Source organism: Hemicordylus capensis, chromosome 5 (genome assembly GCF_027244095.1).
Source record: "Hemicordylus capensis ecotype Gifberg chromosome 5, rHemCap1.1.pri, whole genome shotgun sequence".
NCBI lineage: Eukaryota > Metazoa > Chordata > Lepidosauria > Squamata > Cordylidae > Hemicordylus > Hemicordylus capensis.
The window spans coordinates 206,537,009-206,558,954 of record NC_069661.1 but is presented as its reverse complement, the minus strand read 5'-3'; the positions used below and the strand labels follow the sequence as shown (position 1 = coordinate 206,558,954).

At 42.9% G+C, this 21,946-nt stretch overlaps 1 protein-coding gene across 5 annotated transcripts in view; it reads right to left on the bottom strand.

The window, feature by feature from the left end:
- Positions 1–917: 917 nt before the first annotated feature.
- Positions 918–21,946, bottom strand: part of NEDD1 (NEDD1 gamma-tubulin ring complex targeting factor) — a 45,999-nt gene continuing 24,970 nt past the window's right edge. For all 5 annotated transcript variants that reach the window (XM_053252442.1, XM_053252447.1, XM_053252444.1 and 2 more), the window contains exons 8-15: positions 21,650–21,839; positions 15,102–15,221; positions 13,845–13,892; positions 13,159–13,379; positions 10,948–11,089; positions 10,297–10,453; positions 5,727–5,793; positions 918–2,569 (exon numbers count right to left, since the gene is read on the bottom strand). In XM_053252442.1, coding sequence (XP_053108417.1) covers positions 2,465–2,569; positions 5,727–5,793; positions 10,297–10,453; positions 10,948–11,089; positions 13,159–13,379; positions 13,845–13,892; positions 15,102–15,221; positions 21,650–21,839 — 1,050 coding nt within the window. In that variant the 3' untranslated portion in view covers positions 918–2,464. The remainder of the gene's footprint in view (positions 2,570–5,726; positions 5,794–10,296; positions 10,454–10,947; positions 11,090–13,158; positions 13,380–13,844; positions 13,893–15,101; positions 15,222–21,649; positions 21,840–21,946) is intronic.

The window sequence follows — 21,946 nt, the reverse complement described above, 5'->3', positions numbered from 1 at the left end:
AGAAAATCAGAACTTTCTTTTCTACAATCTCTGCATTGCTGCACATTCCAGAGGGAATAGTGTTCACATTCTCTTAGCAGCAAACAAGAAAAATCTTATGGTAATGGATGTACTGAAATAAAAGTACCATCTTGTGTTACATTGTGTCACATATGGCAGGCTGCCTCACCTTGTCTAATGGTAGAGCTAGTGGGACCAGAAGGCTGTATATTCACCACAGGAACACAGTTTTCCCAGTATAGGAAACTGCCTCATCTAGAAACCAAGAACCTAAAAGACTTGTAATCTCAACTTGTATGCCATCTATATCAGCAATGAGAAGGACTAAAGGATTCTGAATACAACCGGAGCAACTGGTTCAGAGAGCACCTTTAGTCATATTCAGTGATTTGCACCTATAGTTGAGGGCTTCTCACTTTCCTACACTTGAAGCAGCACAAGGCACTGCTCTTGACATACGAAATTTCCCAAACTTTAGCACTGGCTTGTCAAGCAGCATGTAGGGCTTAAGGGAAGAAGATAGAAGATCTGCAGTGCATTGTGGATCTTCTTGATCATGGCCAGAGTTGTGTTAAGTTAGCAAAACTCAGTGAGCTGCACCCAGATTAGTGCTCTGCCAATGTAACACATGTCCCTTATCTGTACCAATTGTCTTTGAATTCCCCCCTCCCTTTCAACCAGTCATGCTGCATCTCACAAATGTTGCAGAGGGTCAACTCTCAGGAACAACTTTATCAGGGACTAGAGTTGTCAACAAGGAGGAAGTAGGGGAAAATAGCTCCCACCCACCCATTAGGCTTGATTTATTTGCTTACAAACCATTAAGTATATTTCTTTTTTCTTCTTTCACTCATACCAAGGTACAAGAAGCGTTTTTTTTCCTAAAAAGAGGTGATTATAACACATATTTTCATAAGTTTAAAGTTGCATCAATTTCTTTATTTGTACAAGGAACACATACTCCATTGAGAGTAGCAATACAATTCTTCTTACTCTGATCTCAGCTCCATGATGAAGAGAAGTCTGTATGTTTGTCCACCATGTTGTCCTCCACAATGTATTATTTGTACACAGATAACAGTATTTTGTGATACTTGCTCAATTTGTTAGAAGAAAGTAAAAGTTGGCAGCAGATCTTCAAACTTTAAATGTTCTCATTATGGCAAAGAACACTCATTGAAAAAGCCAAGTATTAGGAATCTAAACGATTGCAAGATCACTCAAGAGACCCCTATCTACAGTCTTATGGAGATAAAAAAACATACAGCTATATTTAAGGCTATACTTTAGATTAAATTTAATATACTTCTCAAAATGCAAGATTAGTTTTTGCAATCAGTGAGAGAGAGATTGATGTTAGACTTAGTCTTATAAAATAGTTTAAAATGGAATCCACACAGGCCAAAAATGTTTCAGATAATATCAAAACTGTTGAAAAGTGAACAGGCGGCATGTGGATCTCTCTGCCACAAGGCAACTATGAATGTCACTTTGCAATGTAAAAAATGGTCAAGTAAAGCCTGATAAAGTAGGCCAACAGTGTTTATACCAGTAATTAGGAATTACTTACAAGACAGAGTCAAACAAGCGACCAAGTATATGGGTTTGGTGTTTTCTTCGATAAGAGGTAAACCAGTCATAAAATGATGGAGAACAGTAAATACATTGTTGCAGTCAATGTGGCAAAAAGAAAATACTATGGCAGAGTCAGTAACATGCAGTCAAACTTACAAATGTGAGGACTCTCGGCATACTGAAAGCTCCATGAAATCAGAGTTTGCACATGAGGAAGACCAAGAGAATCAGACAGAAGTCCAGCAATATAGTAATATTATTGGCCAAATATGCTTATTCAAAAGTGTACACATTCTATTTAATTGGAGTAAATCAAAAGTGCCATTAAATTATGCAAATATACAGTTTAATAGATAATTGAATTGTACCAAAAGACTAAGATTGTATTCTATACTTTAAAAGTAACATTTACAGGACAAAGAAGATATACCTTTCTTTTTTTTAAAAAAGGCAGACATTTGAGTGATTTCCATCCAAAGGAAAATGACACTGTAATAGAAAGACTTCATCACAAAAATAGCTGAAATATCGAAAGGTATAATAAATTTCAGGACAAAGGTATATACTTTCTTATAGAAAATACATTTCCTATTTAGTTTCCCTTTATAAAAAGGCACTTTGTATACAGCTAACACTGGCTAACAATACTTGCTAGCTTCTCTTGTCAATGTATTTCAAGTTTATCATAAAAATACTTTGATACAAACAATATTAGTGCATATGTTTCTGTATTAGTCTGTTACCTATTGCCTTTTCTACAATTTAAGAGAGTTCTTTAGTGCTGGGGAAAATAATGAGTTTACATGCCATTTCAGTATTGTTCAGATGACATGATGCCTCAGCGCAATGATCAAGTTCCATTAGGTTTTCTAGCATGGATAGGCACTTGTTAGAAGTGGGTTTGCAGTCTTTTGTTTTCTTCACGCAATCTCTCGATTTCAGCGACTAAGCTTTCATTTACAGAGAATCTTTCAAGTAAAGCATGCATTTCACTCTAGAAAGAAAAAAGGGAGGACACACTGCATTACTAGAGAAGTTGCTGAGATTTACTATGCATTTTTCATATGGAATTCTAAGGTGGTCAGTAACAAAGTGGTCAGAAAACAGTACAACTCTACAGGAAGAAAATAAAAATAATCTGTACAGCTTCTGAAAGCAAATAGTCCCACCTTCCAGGATTACAGCAATGCCATCTCAACTACTACTTTCTCAATACAACTATCTAGTAGCTCCTTTTTTTGTTCTGGACATCCTGTTGTTTTTGTGGTTTTTTAAAAATCTCAAACAATACTATTGTGTATCTTGTTAAAAGAAAGGTAGTTTCACCGGTTTTAAACAGTTAACACTGTACAGGTGAAACTCGGAAAATTAGAATATCGTGCAAAAGTTCATTAATTTCAGTAGTACAAATTAAAAGGTGAAACTGATATATGAGACAGATGCATTACATGCAAAGCGAGATAAGTCAAGCCTTAATTTGTTATAACTGTGATGATCATGGCGTACAGCTCATGAAAACCCCAAATCCACAATCTCAGAAAATTAGAATATTACATGGAACCAATAAGACAAGGATTGAAGAATAGAACAATATCGGACCTCTGAAAAGTATACAGTGTACTGTGCTTGATTGGCCAGCAAACTCGCCTGACCTGACCCCATAGAGAATCTATGGTGCATTGCCAAGAGAAGGATGAGAGACATGAGACCAAACAATGCAGAAGAGCTGAAGGCCGCTAATGAAGCATCCTGGTCTTCCATAACACCTCAGCAGTGCCACAGGCTGATAGCATCCATGCCACACCGCATTGAGGCAGTAATTGCTGCAAAAGGGGCCCAAACCAAGTACTGAATACATATGCATGCTTATACTTTTCAGAGGTCCGATATTGTTCTATTCTTCAATCCTTGTCTTCTTGGTTCCATGTAATATTCTAATTTTCTGGGATTGTGGATTTGGGGTTCTCATGAGCTGTACGCCATGATCATCACAATGATAACAAATTGTATTTTAGGTGTTTGGCCTAAAGTGCCATAATATTGATCAATACACTATTGCTTTCCATCTTATTGTTCTTCCTAGGATCTCTAAAGACCAAACTGTGAACAGCACAGAAATGGTTCTTCTCTGAAATACTTAATAAAAATAAACCCTAACAAGGCAATATATAGGTGAAACTCAAAAAATTAGAATATCGTGCAAAAGTTCATTAATTTCAGTAATGCAAATTAAAAGGTGAAACTGATATATAAGATAGACGCATTACATGCAAAGCGAGATAAGTCAAGCCTTAATTTGTTATAATTGTGATGATCATGGCGTACAGCTCATGAGAACCCCAAATCCACAATCCCAGAAAATTAGAATATTACATGAAACCAATAAAACAAGGATTGTAAATAGAACAATATCAGACCTCTGAAAAGTATAAGCATGCATATTCAGTACTTGGTTTGGGCCCCTTTTGCAGCAATTACTGCCTCAATGCGGTGTGGCATGGATGCTATCAGCCTGTGGCACTGCTGAGGTGTTATGGAAGACCAGGATGCTTCAATAGCAGCCTTCAGCTCTTCTGCATTGTTTGGTCTCATGTCTCTCATCCTTCTCTCGGCAATGCCCCATAGATTCTCTATGGGGTTCAGGTCAGGTGAGTTTGCTGGCCAATCAAGCACAGTAATCCCATGGTCATTGAACCAGGTTTTGGTACTTTTGGCAGTGTGGGCAGGTGCCAAGTCCTGCTGGAAAATGAAGTCAGCATCCCCATACAGCTCGTCTGCGGAAGGAAGCATGAAGTGCTCCAAAATCTCCTGATAGACGGCTGCGTTGACCCTGGACTTAATGAAGCACAGTGGACCAACACCAGCAGATGACATGGCTCCCCAAATCAACACAGACTGTGGAAACTTCACACTGGACTTCAAGCATCTTGCATTGTGTGCCTCTCCAATCTTCCTCCAGACTCTGGGTCCTTGGTTTCCAAATGAGATGCAAAAGTTGCTCTCATCAGAAAAGAGGACTTTGGACCACTGAACAACAGACCAGTTCTTTTTTTCTTGAGCCCAGGTAAGACGCTTCTGACGTTATTTGTTGTTCAGGAGCGGCTTGACAAGAGGAATACGACATTTGAAGCCCACGTCCAGGATCCGTCTGTGTGTGGTGGCTCTTGATGCACTAACTCCAGCCTCAGTCCACTCCTTGTGAAAGTCCCCAACACTTTTGAATGGCCTTTTCCTGACAATCCTCTCCAGGCTGCGGTCATCCCTGCTGCTTGTGCACCTTTTTCTTCCACACAACTTTCTATTAATGTGCTTTGATACAGCACTTTGGGAACATCCAACTTATTTTGCAATTACCTTTTGAGGCTTTCCCTCCTTATGGAGGGTGTCAATGATGGTTTTCTGCACAACTGTCAAGTCAGCAGTCTTTCCCATGATTGTGATTCCTAATGAACCAGACTGAGAGACCATTTAAAGGCTCAGGAACCCTTTGCAGGTGTTATGGATTGATTAGCTGATTGGAGTGGGACACCTGGAGCCTAGACTGTTGAACCTTTTCACAATATTCTAATTTTCTGGGATTGTGGATTTGGGGTTCTCATGAGCTGTACGCCATGATCATCACAATTATAACAAATTAAGGCTTGACTTATTTCGCTTTGCATGTAATGCGTCTATCTCATATATCAGTTTCACCTTTTAATTTGTACTACTGAAATTAATGAACTTTTGCACGATATTCTAATTTTTCGAGTTTTACCTGTATAACTGCATACAGTGTGCATGGTTACAAATGCTACCCACAAGTCCCACCCCTACATGAATGCTACTGAAAGCCCCACCCCCTGCTCTCCCCAAGGGCTATGTTAGTCTGCAAAGACAAACCATGTATCGATGGAAAGATTCTCCTCATAATCCAGAACCCTGGTGCCCCCACATTCTGAACCATGGGAAGAATATCTCCCTGAATCAAGCACCTGTCTCTTCAGACAAACACTATCCTTGCAGAAAGTGAGGGTGGAGTGGCACATTTGATTAACATCAGTGCAATGGCAGAACCTTCTGGTCGCATTTCTAACTGTGTACACTGTATATGCTTATGTAGTGTCTGATGAGGGCTACATAGGCACATCTCTCTATATTTTTATACATACCAGTTGCATATGAAACTGTTTGATCATTTCCACTTGCAAATTCACAATGTCACGATGGCAAGCTTCCCTGAGAACAAAACACAGGTATCTTTAGATTCATGTTCAGAAATCTGGAGAAAGACTAGGGGTTTTTTTTGGTCCTTTCAAGCAGTTCCAAAATTGGGGTTAAACTATATGTTGCCCCCTCAGTTCAGTGACAATGCATATCCTTGCTGAGGACTATTATATTTGAGACATTTAGGAGTATCACTGATCTTTTTCTCAGCCAGTCCAATTCACTTTCAGTATCAAGTTTCTAAAAAAACCATCTAATGCATTGTCTTTGTCACAGACTCCAGTAATATAAAAACACCCTTTGTCTATTTCCCTACTGAAAGAGATACAGAAAGTTCCCCCTTATGGCAAATACACATTCTGCTTCCTTAAAACATCCAGCCCCTGCCTCTGCCATGCAAAGGAGCGTTGAGAAGCAAGACACAGGGTTAAGTACCCCCTTTTCTGCTACTTCTTCCTATAAGTTGTCCCTTCGCAATGCCATTTTGCTAAGCAGAAGCAGCAGCATTTCTCTTCAGGGTTTCAAGATATTAAGTGGAGGCAGGATTTGTAGTTCTACTGTGAATATATAGCAAGGCTAAACAAGGCTGAAAGCAAAACTCTAAGAGGGGAGAACTCAAGGGAGGAAATTATCCAACTAGTTCTGGAATCTAACAATATTTTGGATTCATGGAAACGTAACAGTGATACAGCATTTGCCATAAGCCTGCTGCATGTTGCTATCCTTTGGGTTAAACTCTTAAATCAGAAAAGTTTATTTTATTGAATCGAAGATGCTTAATTGCTCCAGATGCACAACTAACCAGATGCTGGCTAGCATTCTTCACTTGCAAGATAGGCTTCATTGCGTGTGTGCAACAGACAAAATCTGGCAAATCTGAAGATAACTCAAATGATTGTTTTTAAATTATGGTGTTCCTTAAAAAAAATTTCCCCACCTTTGAAAATGCTTAAGAGCACCTTTAAGTGGATTTTTGAACTAACCTGCTTTCATCTTGAATAGTCCTCAAGTTCTGCTAGAAACTTAATATTTCTGGGGCATAATTATTGCACACAAACATATTTGCTTATAAGAAAGGACAGCAAAAATATCATAAGATTCTGTGACACTGCTATGACAATATAAGTATTTAAGACAAATGCAACATTCATCCTAATGCTTCCTAAACCAACTGAAGCTAGTCAGCTTTCCTGGGACAGAAGGAAAAAAGATCAAGTTCTCCTTTAACATGTCCATCAGCTAAAGTTTGCAATCTATTCTCACTGTAGTGCTATGTAGCTAGGAGTGGTAATGCTATTTTAATAGCATCTAATTAAGAACCAAAGCTGTATGGGTCTGCAACCCTAATAAAGCCACAACTAGAATCAAACATCTGAGCATTTTATCCTGTCCTGGAATGAAATCAGAAAGCTGGAGTGCACATGTTCATCACAGGATGCTACCAAAAACAGCATTATCGAGGTTACTTATCATTTCTCCCTCCGACTGCTCCCCACTTCTAAGGAATATATATAGAAGCTTTTACTTTGAATGTAGCCACATTCAAGCATGTGAATATCCCTGCATTCATCAACAAGATGGAACTGTGATCAACACTCACACAGTATAACTACCTTGTGTTAGCAGCTCCAAAATGTTACCATGAGTGAGCAGGAGCAGGGATACATGCCTCTTACTACTACAACAACGGCAAATCACTGCTTTGTTTACTGCAGCTACTTTGGCCAAAAAGGCACTCACACCCCTTCAGTACATGTACCTGGATTCGTCCCCCCTCCAATAAGTTGCCCTGTTAACTGGGAAGCTCAACATTAATGCAACTGAAGGAGTTGCCCGGGGGTTCCCAACTTATCCAACTCTCTCAAATACGTCAAGCAGTTCTGGGGATTTCATACAAGAACTTCTGAAAGGAGACATGAGTGTGTGATAGGCCTGCACAATGGCACCAAATAATCCAGCTAAATAATGCACACAGCTTTGCTGGCATCACATGAAGGTGAACATTCCCAATGTGCACCTCCATGTAGGACCTAGCTCTGACTCCTTAGTGGATCCAAGGGTGCTTTAGAAGAGCATGGAGCCCTGCTGCATTTCAGCACCAAATTAGAAGGTGTGCAGGAAAGTGTAGTCTTTTCCAGCACTTTCCCCACTGAACTCAATGGGGTAAGTGCTGAAAGGACTACACCAGCTGGCACTCTCCACATGCCTTCCAAGAGGACACAGCAGGGCTCTGTGCTCTTTAAGGGGCCCTCAAAATTTGTAAGATTTGTTTAGAGAGCCGGATCCCATGGAGAAGTGAACTTTGGGAATAGCCACCTCCTCTGTGTAGTGCCAGCAGGGCTGCACACATTGTTCAGTTTTGTTCATTTGGAACAAAATAATTGCACAGGCCGTGTATGTGTGTGAGTGTACACATGCACGAGAACACAAAAATGTGTTAGGAGATTCAGAATTGGGGCCATTGTACACCACTCCCTTGCGCCCTTAAAGAGGCATGAAGTCTGGACTTGCCTGCCCCCAGGAGAGTGTTCACCACTGTGGCCAGAAGTAGCACAGGGAGACTATGCCAGAGAGGGAACACAGCTGTAGTTCCCTGCTTTAGAAGCCTAAACCTGGCACCCTAATATCCAAAAGGCTTTCCTCTATGGAAGCTTTGGTGCTCCCAAGACTCCAGGGCAAGGCAGCTATGACTGCCCCTTCACCCACTCTTGTAGCTGCAGTCCTGACCTCGGTACTCGCATCACCCAAGTCATGCCTCTTGGGTCATCCTAATCCCCAGAATCAACAAGCCATAAATCCCTAAAGTCAACACTTCACCAAAAAGAAATGCCTATATTCCTGTCTCACTACCCTGAAACCCATTGTTCACCACTGGAATCACTCTCCATGATCACTGTCATTAACCAAAGGGGACACCAATACAACATGTAACCTTAGACACACAAAGCAACTTCCAATCTGCAAAAATAGCCAGCCAGAAGCCCCCCAAACGGCAGTCTCTGGGGTTCATTCTGGAGATTGTGACCCTCAGCTCCTACATCTTCATGCCCCAATTTCTCTGCAGAGAAGCTAGCTTCCCCTTCCTTCCTGGTAAGTACAGGGAGAATCCCTCCTTATTTGCTCCCAGGAATTTCCCCACCTCTCCCCAGTTCCCCCTTCCCTGAGACTGAAAGCTTGTGGTACCATCAGGTCAAGCTAGGAAGTTCTGTTAGGCCTATTATTTCACCAGTAAAAGCGGGGAGAGTGGTCAATTCCTCCCCTGGTTAAAAGGTAGCCCCCCGTGGTGACCATTGATCCCATAGGATTCACCCCAAAAGACTGCATCTTCATTCAGATGTAAGCTGTGCTCAGACATGGTTCACCCATGTTGGGATAGCACACTCTAGAGTGTGCTTTTCCATGGGAGCAGAAGGCCAAAACCCAAGGAAGATAGCGTCTATAACAGATTTTTCCAGCCAGGGAAATCCAGAGTGTCCTTTTCAGTTCAGATGACCCTGTTCACTCTCACTCATGCTTCATCTCCCCCCACCCCCACCCCGATTCAACAGAACCCTGGCAGCTTTAAAACCATTCACCATTTTCCTATAAGTGGATTCCGACAGCACAGGAAACCACCTCCTTCTCAAAGTTTTGCTTCCTAGCTCCCAGCAGACCTTCTAGTTCTTTCAAATTCTTTCCCCCTTTGCCTTTGGCCTTGCTGCCAGTTTTTAGCCAGTCTCTTTCTCTCACCCTTCCCAATTCTTCCTGGGTCCATTTACTGAGGCTTCTACTAACCAGACCCTCCCAGCACTGCTTCCCTTCAGCATCCCCCTCAGTAACATACATATCTATCAGTTACAGTAGAAATAAAGCACTAAGCTCAGACATGTGTTCATCTTGTGTGTCTGTAGTGAGGGACTCCCCTTGTTAACAACAGAGTCAAACCTCTTACTTTGTACTCAATACAATTTACTTTTATTTGGATTTTTAAGCCTGTGGTTGTGACTTTGGTGGGAAACTGCCTGTTTTGTAACCATGCTCAAGAGTCCCAGCAACGGGATAAAAAGTTCCTCTCCTTACCAGTGCAAAGCACCATATGCCCTTTCAAAAGCTCTTAGGCCAAACATATGAACTGCCTTTTGACCTGCAAGTTTAAAAAAGAAATCTGGGAGTTCTACCGAGGCATCTTCTAGGAGAACCTTTCAGAAAGTGGAAGTAGTCTGGTGCACACTCAGCCTTCTGGATTTCAGCCTGCAACACTACAGGAAGGAATTGCAAGACTTATAGCTAGTAGTAGTAGTAGTCGTAGTAGTAGTAGTAGTAAATTAGCCAATAAAAAAGAAAAAAATTGGCTGCTATCACCTCCAGCCTCTATCAGTGCAGTGCTATGCAAACAAAAAAGTTGCAAAATGTATTCTAGCAATAAATGTACCACCTAAACATTTATAAATTCAACACTACACTGGGCTATAAAGCTCATGCAAAAGTAATACACTAATAAAAATACAGTCCAAAAGTTCATGGAACACTATTTACCTGAAATCATCCAGAGTTTCTTGTATCATATTCTGAATAAAATGAATCTGAATAGATGATAAAGGTGCATTCAGTCTGCTGCTCCCAATAGTATCTACTATTTTTTCAGATAGTGAATTGGCAACTCCAGCAGTAACAGCAGAAGTTATCTTTGGACCTATGCAAAACAGAACATTCTATTTTAACTAGGGCAAGAAAAAGGGAGCGAAAAAAGTTTGACAGCTAGTATATAAATGGGCAATATAAGATCACTACTCAATCACATTATTTCTAAACTCCACCTGCATTTATCAAATGATGAAAGACAAGTAAGGGCTATATCCTCCACCCTACTTAAGAGCTAATAAGTATTTTTAAAAAATATATACAAAGCAGGCTTATGACCAGAAACTGGGGTTAAACCCTGGAATAGTATTGACTGAAGACTGTCCCTAGAAAAACCCATACTAATTGCTGTGGCATACAGTGCACATAGTTAAAAACTTGAGATTGTGCCCTATTCCCATGCAGAATGGCATCAAAGCGCAGCATTCTAGAAATATCTGGTCACGTTTACATAAAGAGAGGTATTTAAAACAGTTACATCCTTTTCATTGGCTTTGGTTGTCAAATCACTATCCAATTTGATACAAAAACATGACTTCCACTTACTTGCTGAGGTAGTACCGTTCACCGGTGATTCATATGCCAATTGACCCTGAATGTTCTTAAGAAGTTTTTCTCTGGAATCAGGACTCTTGATTGTGTTGACCAAGGGTGAAGTATTTGCAGAATCAGAACCTGAGGAGCTCAACTTTGTAGGGGGAGAAAAACTAATCAAAACCCAGTAATTGCTTGAAAAGGGGCAGGGGTATTAAGACAGTATAATGAGTGATGGGCTAGACTGTCATTTCTGGTCTGCTAAAAAAGCAGGCACAGGTAGTCATGCATTTGATATCTTCAGTAATCCTCATCATTTGGCAAAAGCTATTTGATGATGGGGGAAGAAGGCAACTAATCACAATCTACCTTAAATTGCACTTAACTCTGCTTGACAGGTTTATTAAAACCTCATATTCAAGAGGTTTTAATATGCTTCTTTGATGAATAATAATAATAATACACAAATCTGACTGTTAAGTACAATTTGTAAACTTTCTTTAAAATGTAACAAGATAGATAAACCAATGTCTATTTGAAGCACAGCCAAGAAAAACCAAGCCAGTTCTTCCTGGAGTGCCAGCTTTCATGTCAAAGTTCGCATGTTTCATAAAAAAGGTACTTATGCACTGAACAGCTAAGCAAATCTCAGTCACTCATTTTCTCCTCTTTTCATACAAGTCCTGGACATCAATCAAAGCTCAGATAGTGTTGTAAAGAAGCCCCCCAAAGTTTGTTTTTAAAGTTCCAGAAGTCTGTGTAGTCCCCAAGCGACTGACAAGCTCTCAGGTCTTGAAAGTAAAAGGAGATGTGCAATTGCCGAGTTGGTGTGACCAAACTTGACTGACTAGGGACTGAGATTCATGCAATGATTCAAAGCTCAGCTTGGGCACCTTTAAAAGTGAGGAGAGCAGGCCCGTATCTGCTCCTCCATTGCTCAACATAACTTCCTGCTGTGGCGGCACACACCCCGCCCCCCCTCCCCACATCCCTCATGTGGCGCTGGCACAGCAGTGCCATGCACACAGCTGCCACGCATGCTCAGGAGGCCATGTGTGTGCTGGCACAGAAGGAAGCTGTGTCAAGTATAGTGAGGACCTGCTCTCCTCAATTTTTAAAAAGGTGCCTGAGCTGAGCTTTGAATCAGTACGCAAATCTCAATTTGTGCAAATCTCTGCGACTGACTCTTGCTTAGTCCTTTTACACACTTGAAGCCCTCCACACACGTCATGTGATTGTGTCACTAGTCTCATGAGGAGGTCTCAGAGATTCCTTGATCTGATTAAAATAGCCATAAGAGAACACTTCAGCAGCTGAAGTTAGTGTTTTTGAATTTATTTAAATAGCCCCGTAGTACATGAAATCTCTACTATGTGTTAAGGGTCTAAATCTGCTCTTCATTGTCCATACAATGCAGTAAAGTGCCACAAATGCTTCCTATAGAAACAAACAACTCTTCCCACTGCTATGTTCAGATATCTAGTCTATTAAAGAGTCAAACATCCTAACTTTATAAGAGACCATGAGCCAAAGAGCTGGCATGCTGAAGAATCATTCTACACAGCAAGGGCTGTGGACAGAAAACCCTTGTTAGCATGATTTAAAAACCTTCATACTATTAGTCATCACCTCATGGCCAACTCTCATTTGCTCCTTACCCTTTGCCTGCCCAATGCAGATATAATAACACCTGTTCTTGATCCATGATTAAGAAATCAGGAACACTCCATGGCTCACTCACTGCATCCTACTGCTTTCCTCTTTCTTTTCATTTTTGGAGTAAATTGTGGTCAGGATGGCACCTGTACCAGTATTTTCATGAACCATGGTTAGCTCCGGACCAGTTTGAAACCTTGGTTAAAAAAGGTTTTTTTCGAACTATACTGACATCCAGTCTAAAATTGCAGACACCAAAAAAAGTTTCATCCATGCAACAGTGGGGTAATTTTCACTGATCTCCCCTTCTCTCTAAAGCCCACCATGCCTCCTGAAAGAGATTGCAGGATCCTCAGGGACATATTCTCACTAGGCACAGTGGGCTTCAAAGTGAACAGGAGATCAGCAAAAATAACTCATTTCTCAGTATGCACAATGTTCATCTGGATGTCAGCCACTGGGTTGAAGCTAACTGTGGCTTGTGAAGTATCAGTTTCTATGTAGGACAAAGGAAACAAATGATAAAAGGCAGATACCTCAAGTCTCTTGAGTAGAGTTATAGCGTACCTGTTTCAAGTGTTCGCGTGACTCATGTCTTCCGTGATTTGTTTTTTTAGCATCAACATGTGGATTCTCTTCTTCTTCTTTAATAGGAGAGCCAACAAATACATTAAGTGGACTAGAATGCACTATTTGTGAGCCAGATCCTGTTTGACTTTTTCTTGCAGGATAGGTGTTGAAATGAGAGAGAAAATCCAAACCTGAAAGGCAAGGCTGAAAATCCAAGCCTGAAAGGCAAGGCAGAACCAGACAGTCATGTACTTACATTGCTTTTTAAAAAAATAATATATCCCACTCTTCCTCCAAGGAGCCCAGAGTGGTGTACTACATACTTAGGTTTCTCCTAACAACCCTGTGAAGTAAGTTAGGCTGAGAGAGAAGTGACTGGCCCAGAGTCACCCAGCAAGTATCATGGCTGAATGGGGATTTGAACTCTGGTCTCCCTGGTCCTAGTCCAGCACTCTAACCACTATACCTAGTCCAGCACTCTAACCACTACACCATGCTGGCTCATATTTAAAATTTTCCCTAAAATGGGCTTAACCATACCAGTTACTAGCCCCCTAAGCAATGTAAGCATTTGCTTCATAATTTGACATTTTGGACATACTTATTGTATTATACCAGGTTTGCATCAATAGTTCTGTAGAGCCAACCTATTATAAAAACATATATAGCAAAAAAATGCTTACCATCACCTTTTCCTGGAACATCTTCACTAGTTTTACAAGCTGCACCATCTGCGAGACATCAGAGCAATAAATAAAAGAAATGATATAAAGGTAGAATCTGAATCACAGTTCTACAATTATTATTATTATTATTTTGCAGAAAGACATTTGCTGTGCAGGTTGTTAATACAAAAATAATATCTTGGGATTGTAACTCAAGTCCACTGCCTACTACCTCAAAGACTGCCTACTACCTCAAGTCTACTGCCTACTACCTCAAAAAAATAAATCCAGCCACCATTGTGAAAGAAAGGCTTCATATATATGCTTCACAATTTGGAAGCATGGTTTTGGAAAGATTTTCAGGAACAGCCTGCTAATGAGTCCTTAGGTTGGACTGCCAAAGATGGCAAGCATGGGCTACCCTACGTAGCAATGGTGGTACCAATACTGCTCTCTTCCTCCCCTTCATGCTGCTGTTTTGAAGGCAGGCAACAGAGTGGCAGGAAGTATGGAGAAATAAAATAGTGGATTATGTATCCCACTATGCAATCTCTCCAGAACTTAATGCTGCTCCATTCCTTTCCTTCTGCCTTTTGAGAAGGCAGGGTCAGATGAAAGGAGGAGACACAACAGAAGCAGCCCCTGCTTAAGAAAAGATCAGGTTCTGCAAGGCAGCCTGGAGAAGAGTTTGTGTGCAGTGAGTACTGCATGCCACAGAAACAGGTGGCAACAAATTGGGTGTGTGCGTGTTTGGGGTGGTGGGACTGATGTGCAGAGCATTCTGCTGCCTCAGGCACCGGCGGGACTTGGGTCTGTCCTGAAGAGTTTATGTCAGGCCTGGACAACATCAGGCCTTTTTGCTGGCCTGCAATCCTGCAGCAACAGCATAAGCCATGAAAAGCACTTGGCCTGTCCTGATGATGAGCAGCAGCAGCAGCTCAATGCAGTTGGCCGTTTGATGCTGGATGTCCCCTGCCCCTGGTCCAGAGGCAACCGATACCATTGTTCTTTCCCCTCACCTTCCCCCTGACTCTGCCCTCTCACTTACATTAAAATTATTGAAATAATTAATGTACAGTACTGGCCATTGATCTTGGCCCCTGCACACCAGGTCATGGTTGGTTCTGGCCCATGGGGGCTTTTGAGTTGTGCACCCGTAGTCTATGTATTAAGTGTCTTAACTATGGGGTGCAGTAGGAGGTATGGTTTCAACAAAACGTGCACACCTGTAAGTGTATCTGTATTTCAGATGGCAGTTTCAGTGTGTTAACTTACCATCTCGAAGTGGAGAGAACAAGTCGCCTAAACTATTTCTCCCCAAATCATCAAGATTAGTATTCCCATGATCAATTTCTCTGGAAGGAATCACATCCAAACTGCTGCTGCGAGGAAATTCTAAAGAAGAAACACATCAATTTTCCTGAATAAAAGTGGCATTTTAATTGGGGGGGGGGGCTCTTCATAAAATTGCTCTTAACCAAACTATTCTTAAGTATACCAAAATTTAATGTGAAAGCATTAAACAAGTTTGCTTCAAAAAAAAAAAAAAAGCACTTGCTTTGGCAATCAGTTCCATAGAAAACCCCCTTTAATGTACAACACAATGTTTTACAAGTTAAGATTCTGTATAGGCCCAACAAAATGTTACTTATTCAGTGACATGAAATAAAACTTGTACCAGCCATGCTAAGCAACCAAAAGGTCTGAGAACAGAGTGTTGGTTTCACTTACTGTGAAGGCTTCTTGTTGTTGCTGGGACCGAGGACACCTCTGGCTTATCCTTCCCGTAAGTTCCAAGGCAGGACAGTTGATTGGATAGAAATAGAAAGCTACGCTTACTTGAAGCTGAGGGGGATAACCCGCCCAGTTCTTTCAGTCCGAGGTGCGAAAGGCACAAATGTAACGTTAACTTTAACATACCATACAGAAGAATAACAGATCATAACAAGGCAGAATTATACAGAGGTAAGATAAAATACAGACCCGGGCTTAATCCCCATGAAAACACTAATACCAAGAATTCAGATGGTCAACCAGGAACAGGCAAGGACTTCAAGAGGGAGGGTCGAGGTGTCATCAGTCCTAGCAACAAGAAGCAGCCTTCACAGTAAGTGAAATCAACGCTCTGTTCTCTGTTGCTGGGACTGAGGACACCTCTGGGACATACCATATTGAAGACCTATCTAGGGAGGGACGTCCTTGTCTATTCCTGGGGAAGCACCTGCTGCAAAACACGCCTTCCAAAGGCCGCTTGAGAAGATGCATGTAGGTCAATTTTATGATGTCTAATAAAAGCAGAAGAATATTTCCGGTTAGCTGCCCTACAAATCTCATGGATAGGAGCATTTGTAGAGAATGCTGCTGAGGTGGCTGCTGCTTGGGTGGAATGAGCGAGAACTTGCATAGGCGGCTGCAGATGTTGGACCTCGTAAGCCAATGTTATACAAGCTCTAATCCAACGTGCGATGGTTGGAGCTGACACAGCCAACCCCATGGTACTAGGATGAAAGGATATGAATAAGTTATTTGTGGTCCTAAAATCCGTTGTCCGTTTAATATACTTTTGAGACAGCGGCGAACGTCCAATTTATGCGATTGTTTTTCCTTGGGATGAACTGGATGAGGACAAAAGGGCATGACAATAACTTTAAAGATATGTCTGCCAGTGGTTCAAATAGAGAAGATTGCAATGCTTTTAGTACAGTATGTAGGTCCCATGATAGAAACCTATGAACAGTCAGGGGAGATAACATGGTCACCCCTCAAAGAAAACATAGGAGGTGTGGATGGTTTTGGCACTCCATGCCCAAAATGAGCCCTGCTAGCGAAGCTGCTTGTCTTTTTAAAGTGTTTGGACGTAGGCTCATGTCCATCCCTTCCTGTAGGAATTGGAGGAAATGGTTCAAGGAGACATCGGTCTTGGGTACTGAATGTCTGGTTAACCAGCGCAAGAAGAACCACCAGTTGTATTGATATATCCTGTTCGTTGAGGATCGGCGGGATGCTAGCATTGTTTGAGGTACCTGTTTGGTACATCCCTGCTGACCTAAGATACTCCGCTCAGTTTCCAGGTGGCTAGTCGAAAACCAGGGTGGATTGTGGTGCCGCACTGGACCCTGAGTAAGAAGATCTTCGGACACGGGGAGAATCCACGGTTCTTCTGTAGCCAGATGAAGAAGTTCTGGGGACCATGGTTGTCTCGGCCAGAAGGGTGCCACCAGAATGACTGTTGCCTGCATCATGCTGATGCTCTGCAGCACTCTGGCCAGAAGAGGCACTGACGGGAACACATACAGCAATCCCCGTGGCCAGGGACTGGATAGGGCACCCACCGCTTCCTGGCAGGGAAAACAGGAAATGAACCGTGGAGTTTTGGTATTCTTTGTCATTGCAAACAGATCCATGACTGGTATTCCCATGTGCGCTGTGATCCTGGTGAACACATGCGCTGAGAGTGTCCATTCCCCTGGTAACAGGTCCTCTTGGCTCAGCCAATCGGCCATGAGGTTGTCTTCTTCCTTTACATGATGTGCTGTCAGAGAGCCCAGGTGGCCCTCCGCTCAGGTGATCAGACAGAAGGTCTCCTGATGTAGTGACTTGGAACACATGCCGCCTTGCCGATTTACGTGGCCTTTGTGGTGGTATTGTCTGTTCGCACTAAGATATGAGCGCCCTGGAGACAGTGTTGAAATGCCAATAGAGCCAGACAATTTGCCTGCAGCTCTTTCCAACTGATGCTGTGGCTCCTTTCTTGGACAGACCATGTCCCTTGTGAAGTTAGATTGAGACAGTGAGCTCCCCAGCCCCTATTGCTCACATCTGTGGTTAGAATCACCTTTGGTGGGTCCAGAAATTGTTTCCCACATAGAAGGTTTTGCGGAAACAGCCACCACCTGAGGGCTAGGCTCACAGAATCTGGGGGGTGTAGCTGTACGATCCACTATGGCTCGCTGATAAGGCAGGAGGAATCATTGGAGTGCACAGGAGTGAAACCTCGCCCACAGGACTGCTTTGAAGGTTGCGACCATGAGCCCTAGGAGCCTCGCCCAGGTGGACAGTAACACCATAGGTCTCTGGAGAGCCTGCCTGATTTTCAAGGTGAGCAATAATAATCAATCGTGTGGAAGAACAAGACGGTCGATTTGCGTGTTTATAAGGACACCCAGGTGTTGCAGACAGCAGGTCAGTGAGAGCTGGCTCTTTGATAGGTTTATGCAGAAGCCGTGATTCCGGAGGGTGCACAGAGTGGTGTTTAAATCTCTATGTGCTGTCTGTACCAATCTGGGTAGGAGAAGTAGATCATCCTAGTACACCAGGATCCGGATCCCCTGAAGCTAGAGATGTGCCACCAGTGGAGCCAACACCTTGGTAAATATTCGCAGTGCTGATAATAGGCTGAACGGAAGTGCCCTATATTGCAAAGTCAACCCACATAGTGGAACCTGAGCAAGGACCGACTGTGATTGTGGATGGGGACGTGCAGATAAGCCAAATCTATGGATGTCATGATGATGAAGGGCCACTGCAACCAATCTTAAGGTTTCCATTCTGAACCGTTCCCTTTTCACCCACCTGTTTAGGAATTTTAAATCCAAAACAGGTCTTCTTGTTCCATCCTATTTGGGGATGGTCAACAAAATAGAATAGAAGCCCTCCCTGCATTGCAGGGGTGGAACAGGTTCCACTGCACCGATTTCCTGTAGACTCAAAGAAGCTTAGAGTGCCTGATAATAGAGCACAGATGTGGGATTGCGAGGAACCTGTGAGGAGGGGGAGCTATTTAATCTATTTTGTACCCGTCCTGTATCACCTGTAAAGTCCAATTGTCTGAAACAGATGCTTCCCAGGCGTGGAAGTGCTCCATCAGACGACCACCCAATTTTTGGAGGGGCAAGTCATTGTTGGCCTTTGGCCTGCCTATGCTGAAAGAAGGGCTGCTTATTGGAAACAGTGTTCCTATAGGAACCGCCCTGTCTGTCCCAGTTGAACCTCTGGGTTCTAAAGGCTTGACCCCGGCCCCTAAAGGACCGGAATCCACAAAAGGGCTGAAAGGAGGACTGAGTTTGTTGATAGGGTCTTTTGAAAAATGGCGTATCAGATTTTCTTGGGGCTGTTGGCATAGCCCTTTCTTTCTTTCTTTCTTTCTTTCTTTCTTTCTTTCTTTCTTTCTGTGTGTCTTTGGATTCTACTAGCACAACCTTAAGTGCGTTCTCTCCAAATAACTTGGTGCCGTTGTACGCCACAGTGGTCAGACTATTTTTAGAAGTGGCATTGACCTGTCAATGTTTAAGCCAGAAGTGGTGGCGCCCTACAACCGCAGCAGCAGATGCCTGTGAGACAAACCTGATTGAATCTGAAGTGGCATCGGCCATAAAGGCCTGAGCCTTTTGGATTTTAAGCAGTTGCTGCCTCAGCTTTGTTGGATCCGTGGGTGTGTCATTCAAAAGGTCATTCACCCACAGCAGAGAAGCCCTGGCCACCATTGACGCTGAAGCTGCAGCCCACGCAGTCAGGGATGTATTATCATGTACCTTGCAAAACTATAGTTCCGCCTTTTTGTCAGCAGGATCTTTAAGTGTGATCTCGCCATCCTTTGGCACTAAGGAGCCACTGACCAACTGGGCTATCTGAGCATTGGTATTGGGGGTCTTTAAGAGATCCACATGTTCCTTTTTGGTAAGAAAAGAATCTAGTGGCAGCTGAAAGCATTTTTCTAGACTGAATATGGTCAGGTCCTGAATTAGCTTGCAGGCCAAAAGCCTTGAGGACCCTTGACATCAGGGGAGAAAAATCACCTGCAATAAAGAGGCATTAGGAAATATTACAAGGTTCCACACCCTCATGCCCAGACCACTCTCCCTCCTCCTTAGGTAGGGAGTCTGGATCTTGAATGTCTCCCTCTAAATAGCCCACATCATCTCCAAGGCCAGGGTCACCAATACCAATGGGCACTGTCCCTGAGGTTAGCTTGTTTTGAACTAAGGGCCTCAGGTGAAGGGGGTCTGGATCCCCAGAGTCTTGGCTGGAATTTTCAGAAGAGTGGTAGTCCTTGGTGGCAGAAGCCTTATCCTTGGACTTTTAAAGTTTTTAAAATGTTTGGTTTTGGCTTTCGACTTGCGGGGAGAGGGACGCAGAGAGCTAGATGAAGCTGAACTTTCTGAAGAAGTTGCCCGCCTCTTGCTTTTTTTGGTTTGTTTCTGGATCCCCTTTGTTTCTTAGCAGGTCTTATCTGGTAAATAGTGTCAATTATGGCATTTTAAAATCATGCCTGCCACTGTTTCCAATAAGCAGCCCTTCTTCCAGCATAGGCAGGCCAAAGGCCAATGACTTGCCACAGACCTGGGCAAATTAGACAGAGGGACAAAGGGAGATTGGTTGATTCTCAGTCCCTGCAGTGCCCTCTGCTGCTTGTAAATTAGAACTGATAGATTGGGAGGATTGTGGCCTGTTCTCTCCATTTCCCACCAAATTCACTGAGGTACCCTGAGCCATCTAAGGGCCCCCTGCCACCATCTTAGGTGTAGACGCTCCTTTAAAAATACCCAGCACACCGATCTCAGCTGAGGAGGGCGGTGGATTAGCTATTGGGCACCTTTTACTTAGGAAAAGCCACTGCCCAGGGGACTCACGGTTTTCCACAGTTTGTTCGTAAAGTTGGTGCTGGGCCCACAAGGAGCGAGTGAGGCACGATCTCAGCAGGCGGCCTGATTCCCGGACCTCCTGAATTGCTGGTGCTTGCACAGGGGGCGGAGACGCAGCCAGTACGAGCAGCCTGCAGGTGGCCATATCTGGCGCTGAGGAACTCTCCACATCCAGGGTCAGGAGCACGAACGGCACGGAGGCGGCCATGGCCGACATGAATGCTGCCCTCCTGGAAAGTCAGCATGGGGGCTTCTCCCCTTCGGAAGGCAAACGCTGTAGCGTGTTAATCGCTCCAATCACCACATGCAGCGAGGGAGGTGAGGAAGGAAAACAGAGGGACCAGCAGAAGAAAGAAGAAAGTAGGTTTTTCCTTTCTTTTAAAGTTATACCATATTCAAGGTAAGAAGAGAAGGGAATCAGAAAGGAGCAATCAGTAAGGAAACAATCAGAATTAGCGAAGATATGAGAGTAGGAAAAAATCGCTGCCTGGAGCTTTCGAGGACAGAAAAGAACTGGGTGGGGTTATCCCCCTCAGCTTCAAGTAGCTGTAGCTTTCCATTTCTACCCAATCAACGGTCCTGCCTTGGAGCTTACGGGAAGGGTAACCCAGAGGTGTCCTTGGTCCCAGCAAAAGACTGGCTGCTTAATCAATTTGTAGCTCAGCCACAGGCTGTTAGCACTATACTAGTAGGGGACAATGCATTACTGCGAAGGCAGGGGATCATCCAAACTTTGTGTAAAATAGTATCAGTAATTAGAATTCTTATATCAGACACTGAATAGCCTCTCAGATGGCTCATTGTGGAAGGTGAGACAAGGCTGTCAGCAGCATCCTTTGTAATCTTTTACAAAACAACGTAACTATTTAATGTAGTTACCACTTTGTAGTAAAGAAGTGACAGCAAGCAGATGAGAGAATATTTTAAAATTAAATTGGGCAGAGTTGGACACCACTGCTCAGCTAGGCTTGAACAGAATGCCACTTGCCAAGGCAAGTGATAAAGAACAGGACCAGACTGTTTTGATTGTTGAATAGCCTCCATGCAACGTAACAAAAGTGACTTTCCAGTGATAGCACAGTAACATTACCAATGTTCAAAGTTAGCTTTAACATTTCATCAAGACCTATAAAGCAAATTTTCTCCTTCACTTAAAAAAATTTTTTTCTAACACGTTTTTACCAGATTTATCCTGAACAGCATCAGCTCCTTTAATTTCCGCTGTTGCCATGGACTGTGGCAGGGACGTAGCAGGTATGCTAGAAGGAAGGTTTTTGATCATACCAGCATTCTGAACGCCTCCAGTGTTGCTGCTTGTTTTGATATCTGATCTTTTGCAAGCCTGCTTGCTGGAAGATGTTTTAAGACTAGACTAAAAAGAGGAGTAAGTTTGTTAGAAGTGCTTTACTCTAAAGAGGAAAACAAACACTACAACTTTTTCCTGAAGACACTGCTGACAGAATTCCAATCCTGGATGCC